Here is a 12,034-nt window from a genome sequence, read left to right as displayed (position 1 = left end):
GTGTGGCAGGTGCCTACTGAGCAAGAAGAGTCTGTGGATATCTCAGGTTACTTCCTGTCCCAGATGGCAATAAGGCATTCATTAGCACCCCATCAACTGATTAGAGTCAGCTAAGACAATTTAGCTAGCTTTTCCCTCAGGATCACAATTTATGTTTACTTTATAGACACATCTAGCATTCATAAGGAATTCTCCCAAATTCCTCCATCTCCAAAGGGCAGTTTGTGTACCACACCTCATGAGCTAACCTAAAAATCAAGTCCGTTTACAAGAACAACTTTTTTGCAAACTTCCAAAAAATAAAAAGGATAATAGACAATATATTTTTCTACAGTTACTTAATTTCCTTTTATAGACAAAGAAATATAAACTTCTAGTGGCCACAAAGGTACTGACTCTAACTTTGAACAACAGAGAGACAGTGAGAGTTCTAATTCATTGACAGGCTCTGCTTAAGTCACTGGGGCATCACTCAGCAGTATCTCTTCACATCTGGAGGGGTGGGCATAGTGTCTGAGACACACAAAATGTGCTTTATCTACCAGACAAATCTAAGACAAATCAAACCAATTTATTTCATGTCCAGAAAAATCTGTGTGAAATTTGAGTTTTAACTTGCTGGTTAAAGTAAAAGAATCATATTCCAAATTAAAAAATTAAGGCTGATTAATTATTAAATTGCATTTCATAGGATTAGAAAAGAACGCCATTTACAAATGATGGTCCAGTAACCAGGTTTAGTTCTGCCATGCATTTAAATCACTAGTTTTCTCCAGGTATTAACCACTAGCATCTCATAAAAAAAAATGAATTCTTCCTTTTCAGGTCAGCACTGTGTGATTTTTAATTAATGTCATTAATACTATTGGATAAAAGAATGTTTAGTATTTATATGAACATATGTGAGCACTCCTACTAAATATACCAGGAGCTAAGCGTATAAATAAACTTCATGTACACAATAATCAGGGTAGCCAATGGATGACAAACCTGGCACAGAGGAACTTCCATCCACCACAGACAAACCATTCCACTCCTCTTTTCCTTCGTGTAATTCTTGCTCGTGGTAATGTGTGGTAATCACTTTCATCATTCTCAAAGCCTTCTTCAGACATCATTAGTGGCATTTCATCCAAATGGGCAGACTCATCCTCCAGCTGGTATCTAGTAAAAGTAAGACAATAGAACTTAGCCAAGCGAAGTAGTCTTCTGTTACCAAATGTTTCATGTAGGCCAATATCTGGCCTAATTTTACCAATCACCCTCTCTAACTCAAGTAAACTGCATTCAGCTGAGGCAAACCATTATAACAATACACAGGATATCTCTATCCTTTGTTTAGGAAACAAGAGCCAAAGTAAAAAGGTAGGTAAATAATAGGCTATGCAGGAGTCCTAGGTTAACAAAGCCTACAACATTTGTGCTGTAAATACAATCTCAGAGCAGCCTCTGGCACATACTGTTGGTTAACAGCATAAACAACGCTGCCCAATATCCACTCCATCGACTCAATTCAGAATATTCCTCTCAAATCTGAAATGTTACCACTAGCCAAAAATGTACGCTGCCAAGTAACACCTATACACTGTTACACAACTTCAGAGTCATCGAAGTTCTAGAAGTGGCTTTTGACAAAACATGGTTGTCCATACATGGAAAGCTCCGAATGCCATCATAGGTTTTGTTGTCAGTCAACATACTGATATACACAAGGAATGATTATATGTCCTGTTTATTCTGTCTATGTTACTCCTTTCACTAAAACGTTCTATTCAATAAAAACAATCTCCATAACTAGCATGTGTTTTGGAGCTCAACAGTCATCTTCTGACTCCATATAAAAAGCAATCTAGGGCTGGGAAAATGGCTCAGTGGTAGAATGCTTTCCTTGCATGCATGAGGCCCTGGGCTCAATTCCTCAGCACCACATAGGCAGAAAAAGCCAGAAGTGGCCCTGTGGGTCAAGTGGTAGAGTGCTAGCCTTGAGATGAAGAGCTGAGGGACAGCTCTCAGGACCAGATCTCAGGCCCCACTAGCAGCAAAAAAAAAAAAAAAAAAAAAAAAATGCAATCCACCCACCTTGAATTCATATACTGTTTTGTAGAATGGGAACTTCTTCCTACAACTACTTAAATAATAATTTTAAAATGCTAAGAAAAAAAAAGCAATCTACCATTCATACTGTCTTCAGTCACAATCACAACCTTTTTTGGGACCAATCACTTTTTCAGAAAGTATGTGGTGACTCAAAAGCTGTCAATTTTACATAAAACTTTTGTGAAAGATATCATCTAGATTTGAAAAATGAAAAAGCAGGCTGCTATAAGCAGTTACTTAAGCTGAAATCTTCCCTCACATCCTCCAAAATTCATATGAAGAATAAAAAGAGCATAGACCAACAAGAATAGAATGCTGAAACTCAATTTACATGTACAGAGCCAATTACACACAAAGGAATATCCAGGAAAAAGCCTGTGGCTTCTCATGGAGCCCAAGGGCAGCTAACTACATGTTTAAAGTGCTAAGAAAAAGAGAGAAAGAAAAACAAACAAACCAACCTATCAATCCAGAATGCTATGTCCAACAAAGATATACTCAGATCAAGGAAAACTAAGGATCTGTCAGCAGATGTATCCTGAAAGAATGCTAAAGTTTCAGGATGATTAAAAATTACATCAGAAGGAAACCTAAAATTTAGGAATAAAGGAAGGGACTATCCAAAGTAAACACAATAATACTGTGTGGTTAAATTTTAAATGTAAATAGATCATAATTAAGGAGGGCTAGATGGTTCTAAACATGAAATTCAGATGATAGCACTAATACTGGCCAAAGAAGATAGCTATGTATATAGCAGTTCTGTGAGTGGGATTGCTCAGCAGGGGCACTATTAACATACAGACCACACAGATTAATGCACACAACACATACATCTTTGTTGTGGAAGACTCTCCAAGGAATGCAGAATGTTCAAGCAGCAACCCAGTCTGGAGGCACTACGCTCCTGACACAATGAAGAATGTCTCCAAACACAGTCAAAAGGTACCAAGCATACAAAACACTACCTACAGGCAGTACTTAATAAAACGGTATATATTAGAAGATAAAAAGTAGGGTGGGAGACCAGGAGCCATGGCTCATGCCTACAATCCCAGCTACACAGCAGGCTGAGAGATCTGAGGATTGCGGCGCGAAGACAGCCTGTGCAGAAACATCTGTGAGACTTTTATTGCCAATTAACCACCAAAAAAAAAAAAAAAAATAGCACTTTGGCTCAACTGGTAGAGCACTAGCCTAGCCGTGAGCAAAACAACTCAGACCCTGAATCAAAGTCCCAGGACTAGCACCAAAAAAAAAAAAAAAAAAAAAGGTAGAAAGGATAAAGAATACATGGTGCAAACACTAACCAAAAGAAAGCTAAATTAAGATAAAACAAAGAAAACAAAATATTCTGCCACACAGCCTGGCTCTGGTGGTTTATGACTGTAATTCTAGATATTCAGAAGGCTGAGACCTAAAGAATCCTTATTTGAGGCCAGCCAAGACAGAAAAGTTCACTAAACTTTATCTCTAAAACAATCAGCAAAAAGCAGGGCTGGAGGTGTGGATCAAGTGGTAGAGTAGCAGCCTAACAAGTTAACCCAAAAAGAAAAACAAAAACAAACTCTTCCCAAGGTGATACTGCAGTAACAAGAGGATTAGATCACAAGATCTAATAATCTTGCACCTTGCTCCAGAGCTTCCAAGTATATGAAGAGAAGACCAATGGAAGGAGAAATAGACAAAAGAAAAGTACTTGACACAGAAGTACTTGACCAAAATTATTTTCAACAAAAATGATAAGACAAATGTCAGGATACAACCATTAGTGCTGGCCAACCTGTCCTAACTGGCATTTACACAGGAAACATTAGTTAACAACAGCAGAATACAGTATGTTCAAGTGCACAGGGAACATCACCCCAAAGACTTCATTCTGGATCATAACACCAATATTGACAAATCTAAACTGAACATTATAGGACAATGTTGTCTTATCAAAATACACTAATCAATAAAAGAAATTATGTCTTGAAAACTCTCAGATACTTTTAAGAAACAAACATACTTTCAAATAATCCATGAGCCAAAGAGGAACAGCCAAATGCTTGTATATAAAGCAAAATAACTAGTTCATTCAAAAGTACCAAGACAGGTGCTGGTGGTTCATGCCTGTAATCCTAGCTACTCAGGAGGCTGAGATCTAAGGATCAAGGTTCAAAGCCATGCCGGGCAGGGAAGTGTGAGACTGTTATCTCAAATTAACCACCAGTAAACCAGAAGTGGTGCTGTAGCTCAAGTGGTAGAGCACTCGCCTTGAGCTGAAGAACTGAGGGACAGTGCCCAGGCCCAGAGTTCAAGCCCCATGACCAACCAAAAAAAAAAAGTACCAATTATTTAAAGAACAGGTTTGTCATTAAGCTCAAAATCCAAAATGGCAAATAATAACTCCCCAGGGCTTCTTCAGCTGAGAGACCATGAAAAATAAGTTACCTTGATGACAACAGCTGAAAGTTACTAAGTGTTGGTTTTGGCCAGACACTACCAATGTCTGCACAAGGCACCATCAAAGAAAAGAAAACTTAAAGCCAGTAAGACACTGGGGGAAAATATTTGCAACTTATGACAGAAAACAGTAATTTTTTATAAACAGTTCTTACAAAAAATAAAAAGCAAACAGTGCAAATGGAAAACGAGGAAAGACAATTCATAAATATAACTGCACTGAAGGAACCGCACCAGACTCCAGCACTCTTCCAAGAGACACTTAAGTGAGGTACCTCCTAAGAATCAAGGACACAGCAGTACACGAGGCACACAAAGCTCTGCTTACAGGGGCTTACATGCAGACAAGATGGAAGCAAGAAAATGAAGAAGACATGTGCAAAGGGAGAAGAGCTGGGAAGAAAACAGAGCAGGTAGGATGACCAGAAGTGACTGGAGAGGTCTTCCTTGGATCACCCTAGAGGCCACCCCAAAAAGTAAAGCAGCCAACTTCATAAAAGTCAAGGAAAACTGGCGCAGGGTGCAGAGACCTAGAAGAAAATGGAGAGGGCTGGAGAGGCAGCAGTACACAGAGCACTTGTGCTGCGGAGACGTGCAAGGACAGGCACTCAACATCCGCCAAGCTTGTGGAGATGAAATCGCAAGCCTTTTCATTACTGTAAAGTAATATACTTCAATTTCAACCACAGGTTCTAACTACCTATGGAGATTAAATACATACACAAAATTTATCCACAAAGATGACCATCACTGTACTGTGCTGCTTAAAGGAGGAATGAAGGAAATGGAACTCTTAAAACATATGATAGAATACAGTACTGCCACTAAGAATAAATAAGAAAAAGAGCAGTTATTTTCACCCTCACTCAACATCCTATTTCACTGATCAAAATGCTATTCATTTCAATGTCTCATTAAGACATTCTAAAACTAATTCCACAATGGATATCATCACAGAACATTCTTACAACATGCAAACTACATTTTAATTATTTAAGAGGGAAAATATAGATTCATGAAATAAGCCTAAAACATTATTTTCCTTTGGAAACTTCATTTTCCTTATTGTTCTTTTATAATAAAATCAAGCAAAAATAAATACTTGTATAGATGGAATCGCTATTCAAGGCACATCTTAACATATTATAATATTATATACAAAATGAGACTTTATCAAGTACTTTCAGCAATCATGTTGCACATTACCAAAAGTCATAATCCTATCAAGTTTAATGCTGGAAATGCAGTGAGTTCTGGAAGCTAATGAATATGAGCAATATCACATTTACTAACCTTGACTTTAGAAATGCAGCCTTTGAACTAGCAAGCAATTTATTCCACTTCCAAAGCAATTCTCCTATTGTATTGAAATTTTTATCTCAGTATTTAAAAACAGTAAGATGATGAATAATGGATTTTTCTGAGACAGGATAAGCAGAAAATCTTAAGTGTCTTTGTTGCTTGGTGTCCTACACACTTAATTGATTTGTCACTCAAGAGAAATCAACGTTTCCAGCAATTAAGTATAATTCTGGAGACATTTTTTTAAACGAGTAAAAACAATGCGAACAAAGACAACAGAAAAGATGATACAAACCCAAGAGTAGTGCCATACCAAGAAAGAGGACAGCTACATCTGCTGCAGCCAAAGGCTTTTAAAAACTTAAGGAATTTTCAACGGAACACTCAAGTACTAGAAGATACTAATTTACATGTAACGAAGTAAAAGTAGGTCAATGCAATAAGCTTAAATTCGCATTTACCTTAAGTATCTCATATTTGTTTCCATTTGGATGAGAAACATTTTGAGAAGTCAATCAACATAAAGTAAGACATCTTTTTTCCCTCCTGGGCCTGGAGCTTTAACTCTGGACCAGGGCACTGTTCTTGAGCCTTTCTGTGCTAAAGGCTAGCACTCTATCACTTGATCCAAAGCGCCACTTCCAGCTTTTTTGAGTAGTATATTGGAGAGAGAGCCTCATGGACTTTCCTGCTAGCGCCAGCTTCAAACTTAAATCCTCAGATCTCAGCCTTCTGAGCAGCTAGGATTACAAGTGTGAGCCTATAATGCTCAAAGCTTCTTTAAGAAAAATAAACATTTCCTCTTTGCCTGTAAACTAATAAAAAAAAAGCTAAGCAACCAAATTGAATACCATGTGCATATTTCCTTCTTCAAATAAAGCCACCAAGTTCAATTATGTCAATTATGATAATTAGTAAACCACAGGTGAGGAGACAGGTGATCTGGCCCAAATGTTTCTTTCGGTTCCCTCCAAATTCAGGTGATGAAAGCTTAATCCTTATACAGCAGCACTGGGACATGGTGCCTAACTGGAAGAGTTCCTTCCCATCACTGGGCACCCTCATGCATGTGAATGCACTATCAAAAAAGGCTTACAGGAGTGAATTTACTCTTTCCTGATCTTCTGCCATGTGAAGACATGGCAAGAACAACTGGCCAGATGTTTGCCCCTTGGTTTTGGACTTCCCAGCCTCCAGACTTGTTAGAAATAAATTTTTGTCCTTTATAAATTACTAACAGACTAAAACTAATGGTAAAAGAGCAAGGGAATCATAAGAAAATGTAATTAATTAAATGGTGCCTGAAGAGCATCCTATGACTTTAGGAGCCAAAACAAGCAAAAGAGAAAGGACTAGCCAGTCCTATAAACTGAGGGGTGATCCCCCATCCAACTCTGCACCAATTCCTTCAAATAAGAAATTATACTCCTTCATTTCCTACAGAGGGGACAGAAAATGTTTTTCTATCTCTTTTTTTTTTTTTTTGTCGGCTGTGGAGCTTGAACTCTGGGTTTGGGCACTGTCTCTTAGCTCTCCAGCTCAAGGCAAGCTCTCTACCTCTTGAGCCACAGCGCCACTTCTGGTTTTCTAGTGGTTTATTGGAGATAAGAGTCTCATGGAGTTTCCTGCCTAGGCTGTCTTTGAACTGCGATTCTCAGATCTCAGCCTCCTGAGTAGCTAGGATTACAGGCTTGAGCCACTGGCACCCAGCTCTCTCTATTTTATCCTCTAAAACTAAATAAATCCTTGCTAAAACTTAAAAAACAAAACACATAAATTGAGACAAAGTTCCGAATTGGAGTTGATTGTGCAATATTCAATATTTCATATATAAAAATCCAGAAATTTGAAGTTTCATTGCCAGTTAGCTCAGGATAGAAAAGCTCCCTATTATCAACTGTATCTTCATGCTCTTAGATGGGGGGTGGAAGGGGATTAAACACCGACAGGTGTAAATAATTTCTTGTAGTTGAGTGAACCATGGATTCTTTAAAAAAAAAATATTCTTATAAATCTTAATAATTCTTAATTCTTAAAAATTCATCTTAAGATTGAGGCTGAGGTTGAAGATACAGCTCTATGGTACAACACTTGCCTAATACACAGGCCCCTGGGAGGAAGAGGGGGCTACTTAGAGGATGTATCATGTTATAATGGAAAAAGAAAAAGATTTTCTTCAACTGTGCACCATTAAAATTAAGGAAAAGTTTCTTTCCTATTTTTTTTGGTCAGTTGTGGGGCTTGAACTCTGGGCCTAGGCACTATCCCTCAGCTCTTCAGCTCAAGGCTAGTTGCTCTATCACTTGAGCCACATCGCCACTTCTGTTTTTCTGGTGGTTAATTGGAGATAAGAGTCTCACAGACTTTCCTGCTCGGGCTGGCTTTAAACAGTGATCCTCAGATCTCAGCCTCCTGAGTATCTAGGATTATTGGTGTGAGAAGTTTCATTTTTACAACTAGAATATTTACCAACAATAGGAAACACATCACAACAACTAGCACACCAAGGATGCCCATGGGATTCCTCTCTGTTTTCTTTTGTTGTTGTTACTGTTTGGTCAGGTGTGGGCCTTGAACTAAAAGCCTGAGCACTGAGCTTTTCTACTCAATGCTATAGCTCTACTACTTTGAGCCACAGCTCCACTTCTGATTTTCTGGTAGTTAATTGAAGATAAGAGTCTCAAGGACTTTCCTGCCTAGGCTGGCTTTGAACCTCAGATCTCAGCCTCCTGAGTAGCTAGGATTACAGGCATGAACCACTGGGGTTCCACCACCAGGGCCCCTCTCTATTTCTAGACTTTAACATGGCTACCCTGTTTCGATTTAGCACAAAGGTCCTGGTTTATATTTGGCCTGTGGTGCCAATGACATGGGCTATGATCTTTGGCATGCTTTGTTTAGGTAGTGACTAATAGGGCTCTTATTGTACTCTGCAGGATTGGTAAGAGAAGGGGGCTGCCCCGGCCTAATGTCTCTTGGCAAGGGTGATAGTTCCTTCGCAAGGCACTGTATGAGGCACCCCTTCACATATGCCTCCTTAACCTCCTTGTAGTATCTCTTGGTAAAAGAGGAGTCTTGGGACCACTTGGGCTGTCTTGCTGGTGCCACATACATCTATGGTATCTTGGGCAGGGGCAGGAGCCTCAGGAAATGGATATTCAGAAGTTTCCCAGATTGGGCACCTCAGGTTATGGGGCTGCATTTGTCAGTGCTGCCTAGCCATCTCTCTCACGGGCAAGAGGAATTATAGAACTTGAAAACATGAGTAGAATGTACACAATTTGAACAAAGAGAAAAAGTACTGAGCAAATATGGAAGTCTACAAGAATTACATACCAATGTAAGATCCAATGTTCCTATCACTGGAAATGTAAACAGAGGATAGTGGGAACAAAAGAACTGTTAAAGAAATAATGGATAAGAAGTCAAAAAAGAAATAGAAAGAGACAAAAAACACAAAACAAAAACCACACGTTGAAGCTTAATGAATACTAAACGATCTAAGTACAAAGAAATCCACGACAGGGCCAACCAAAATTACATTTCTGAAAATCTAAGACAAACTAAAAGCTTGCTAGCAACCATAGATAAATGACACAAACTTGACTGACAGTATGCTACTAATAGGAAACCATGGAGAAGAAAATGCTAGATTTTTCAAGTCCCTGTTAACCAGGAACAATTTTTATTCCAATAAAACATTTTTATGTGATAGAAATTTTATATGATAGAAATTTAAAGCCTAGTGCAGGGAGCTCTTTAAACAGAAGGGAAAAATAAGGAATCCTAGAACATCGAATAGTACAAACAATAATATGCATACATGCAACAGACTATCATCATCATGAATTTATAGATCATATTTGATGAGCAAAACAGAAACTATAACACCACCTGGTCCTTGGGAAAGGGCATATAATATGGGGGTCCTAAATGGAAATGTTTCCATACTTTTCCAAAGTAGCAGAACAATATACCAAGTTGATAAACCACATGTGTATAACATAACATCTAGAGAAAACACTTGAAAGCTATACAGACTATCAGGAAAGTTTTAACCTAAGATGAAAACAAGAGAAACATGGTAATGAGAAGCAGAGATAACAGAAAACAGATTAATAAAATGCCACACTTAAGTGCTAATGTATCAACAGTTACCTTAAATTTAAAAGGTGGAAATACACCTTTTCAAAAGACAAAGAACAGCAGAGAAGATAAGACCATGATCCAAGAAGACATTTCTTCACTTCAACAACACAAATTAGGCTGAAAGCTAATACTATGTAAACATTTACGCCAAAAAAAAATTAAGTAAATGGGTACTCAAAGACAGAGAAATATGGCATCACAATAAAACAATCTGCACAGAGAACATAGGATCCCTAATGTTTGCACCAACTCCAGAGCTTCAAGACACATAAAGCAAAATGTAACAAAACCCTATAAAACGGGTAGCCTCTCTCTAAATAGCCACCTCCGTAATGAACCACTTACAGTATCTATCGTACAGTAAAGCTGAGCAGGAAGGGAGAAACGGTAGTTCTGGAGAACACTTCTAGCCAAGTACTCTGGGAAAGGGTGCCTCTGTATCCCAGCGTCCCACAAATACGGCTCCCTATTTCACAGATAAGGAGGTAGGCCTCGGGGTTTAAATGTTACCTGCGTGCAGACAGCTACTAACTAAATGAACTGATTCATTTCCGTCCTCTAACTTACAATACGAACTGCGGGGTTCTCGGTTAGTCTCTCGAACTGCCCAAGCAAACCGGCGACCATTCCAAGAGCTCAGCCAGCGAGGCGAGGAGCCTTGAGGCGTGTCTGCCGCTCCTCAAGGTCTCATGCCTTCCTCCACACTCCAACTATTCGGTACCGACTACTCTCCCTTTAAGCGTGTCTTTTATAAAGCACGGTGCTGTTTGTGGGGGGCAGAAGTAAGTTAAACTCGCGCTAAGTCCACGGGGTTCACCCGGGCGTGAGGCTTCCCGGCGCGACGCGGGCGCTGCGCCTCTGCCCGGGCTGGTCCAGGGCAGCGTCTCCGGCCCGCGGCGGGGCGGGGCGGAGAGCTGCGCCTGCCGCCGGGGCCGGCCGGGCCGGGGCACCGCGCCCGGGGGAGGCGGGCGGGCGTCGGCGGGGCTCGGGGGAGCGGAGCCCCCGGCCGGCCCGCAGCCCGGTCCGGCCCGCCGAGCCCGGCCCCGCCCCGCCGCCCCGCCGCGCCGCGGAGGGTCGCCAGCCCGCCCGCCGTTACCTGCCGCGCCGGTCGGCCCCCGGGCCGGGCCCCGCGACGCTGTAGTAGGCCGCGCGTTTGTGGCTGGCCGCCGCCGCCGCCGCGCCGCGCACGGGATACAGAGGGATGTGGTCCGCCATGCTCCGCCGCCCCTCCCCGCTCCCCTCAGCTCCACCGAGCCGCCACGCCCTCCCGCCCGCTCCCCTCAGCGCGGGCCCGGCAGAGGCGCTGACGCCCGGCCCTCCCTCCCGCGCGTCGCCGCCCGATGGCGTCACCGAGCCGCGGGGGCAGCAGCCGGGAGGCGTGGCCGCACGCGGTCCTGACCCCGCCTCTCGTCGGCGTCTGATGACGTCATGAGTGTCGTCCCCGCCCCGCGAGGCGACTGGTGACATCACCGAGCGTCGCGGCCGAGGTGCGGGAGGCGTGACGTCCCGGGTCCGCCTCTGCCCTGTGCGCACGCGTGGCGGGCGGCGCCGGAGCGACGGGTGTCGGCGCGTCTCTGGCCCCGGCGCCGTCGGGGCGGAGCCCTGCCGAGTCCGACGACCGCGGCCCGGCCAGGCGGTTCCCTCGCCAGGCTGGTCCGTAAGCTTTAAACCCTTCCAGAAAAATCTTACGGGAACAAAATGTGGAAAACTTGGGAACACCGACGGCCCGTGGTCTGACTCCGCCGGCGCCCTCGAGTCTGGCCGAAGCTTCGCGAACCTTCTTTTCCGTCTGGCTTCCCATTTTCCACTAGAAGCGTCTCAGCGTTCGGCAGCCCCGCGAACCTCCCGCGGCTCCGGAGCCGCGCGGCCAGGAAGTCCGCGGGCCGGGCCCCCCGCCGTCGGGCGGCGCCCCAGGGACGGGACAGGCACCCGGGCCCGCCGCCGCTGCCCGGCCCCCCTTGGCCGTGCCGTCCGAACGTGACCCGAGGCAGCGCTGGCGGTGCGGTGGCTGGCGGTGGCGGCCCCCAAAGTGGGCCTG

The 12,034-nt window shown here is 42.8% G+C and overlaps 1 protein-coding gene across 2 annotated transcripts in view; it reads right to left on the bottom strand.

Moving 5' to 3' along the window:
* Nucleotides 1-11,211, bottom strand: part of Atp9b (ATPase phospholipid transporting 9B (putative)) — a 194,445-nt gene extending 183,234 nt beyond the window's left edge. For both annotated transcript variants that reach the window (XM_042668321.1, XM_042668322.1), the window contains exons 1-2: nt 11,093-11,211; nt 991-1,164 (exon numbers count right to left, since the gene is read on the bottom strand). In XM_042668321.1, the coding sequence (XP_042524255.1) occupies nt 991-1,164; nt 11,093-11,211 (293 nt within the window). The remainder of the gene's footprint in view (nt 1-990; nt 1,165-11,092) is intronic.
* Between the last annotated feature and the right edge of the window lie 823 nt (nt 11,212-12,034).

This window comes from Dipodomys spectabilis, unplaced genomic scaffold, assembly GCF_019054845.1.
Source record: "Dipodomys spectabilis isolate Male_0828 unplaced genomic scaffold, ASM1905484v1 ptg000432l, whole genome shotgun sequence".
NCBI lineage: Eukaryota > Metazoa > Chordata > Mammalia > Rodentia > Heteromyidae > Dipodomys > Dipodomys spectabilis.
This window is presented reverse-complemented; position numbering and strand designations above follow the sequence as displayed.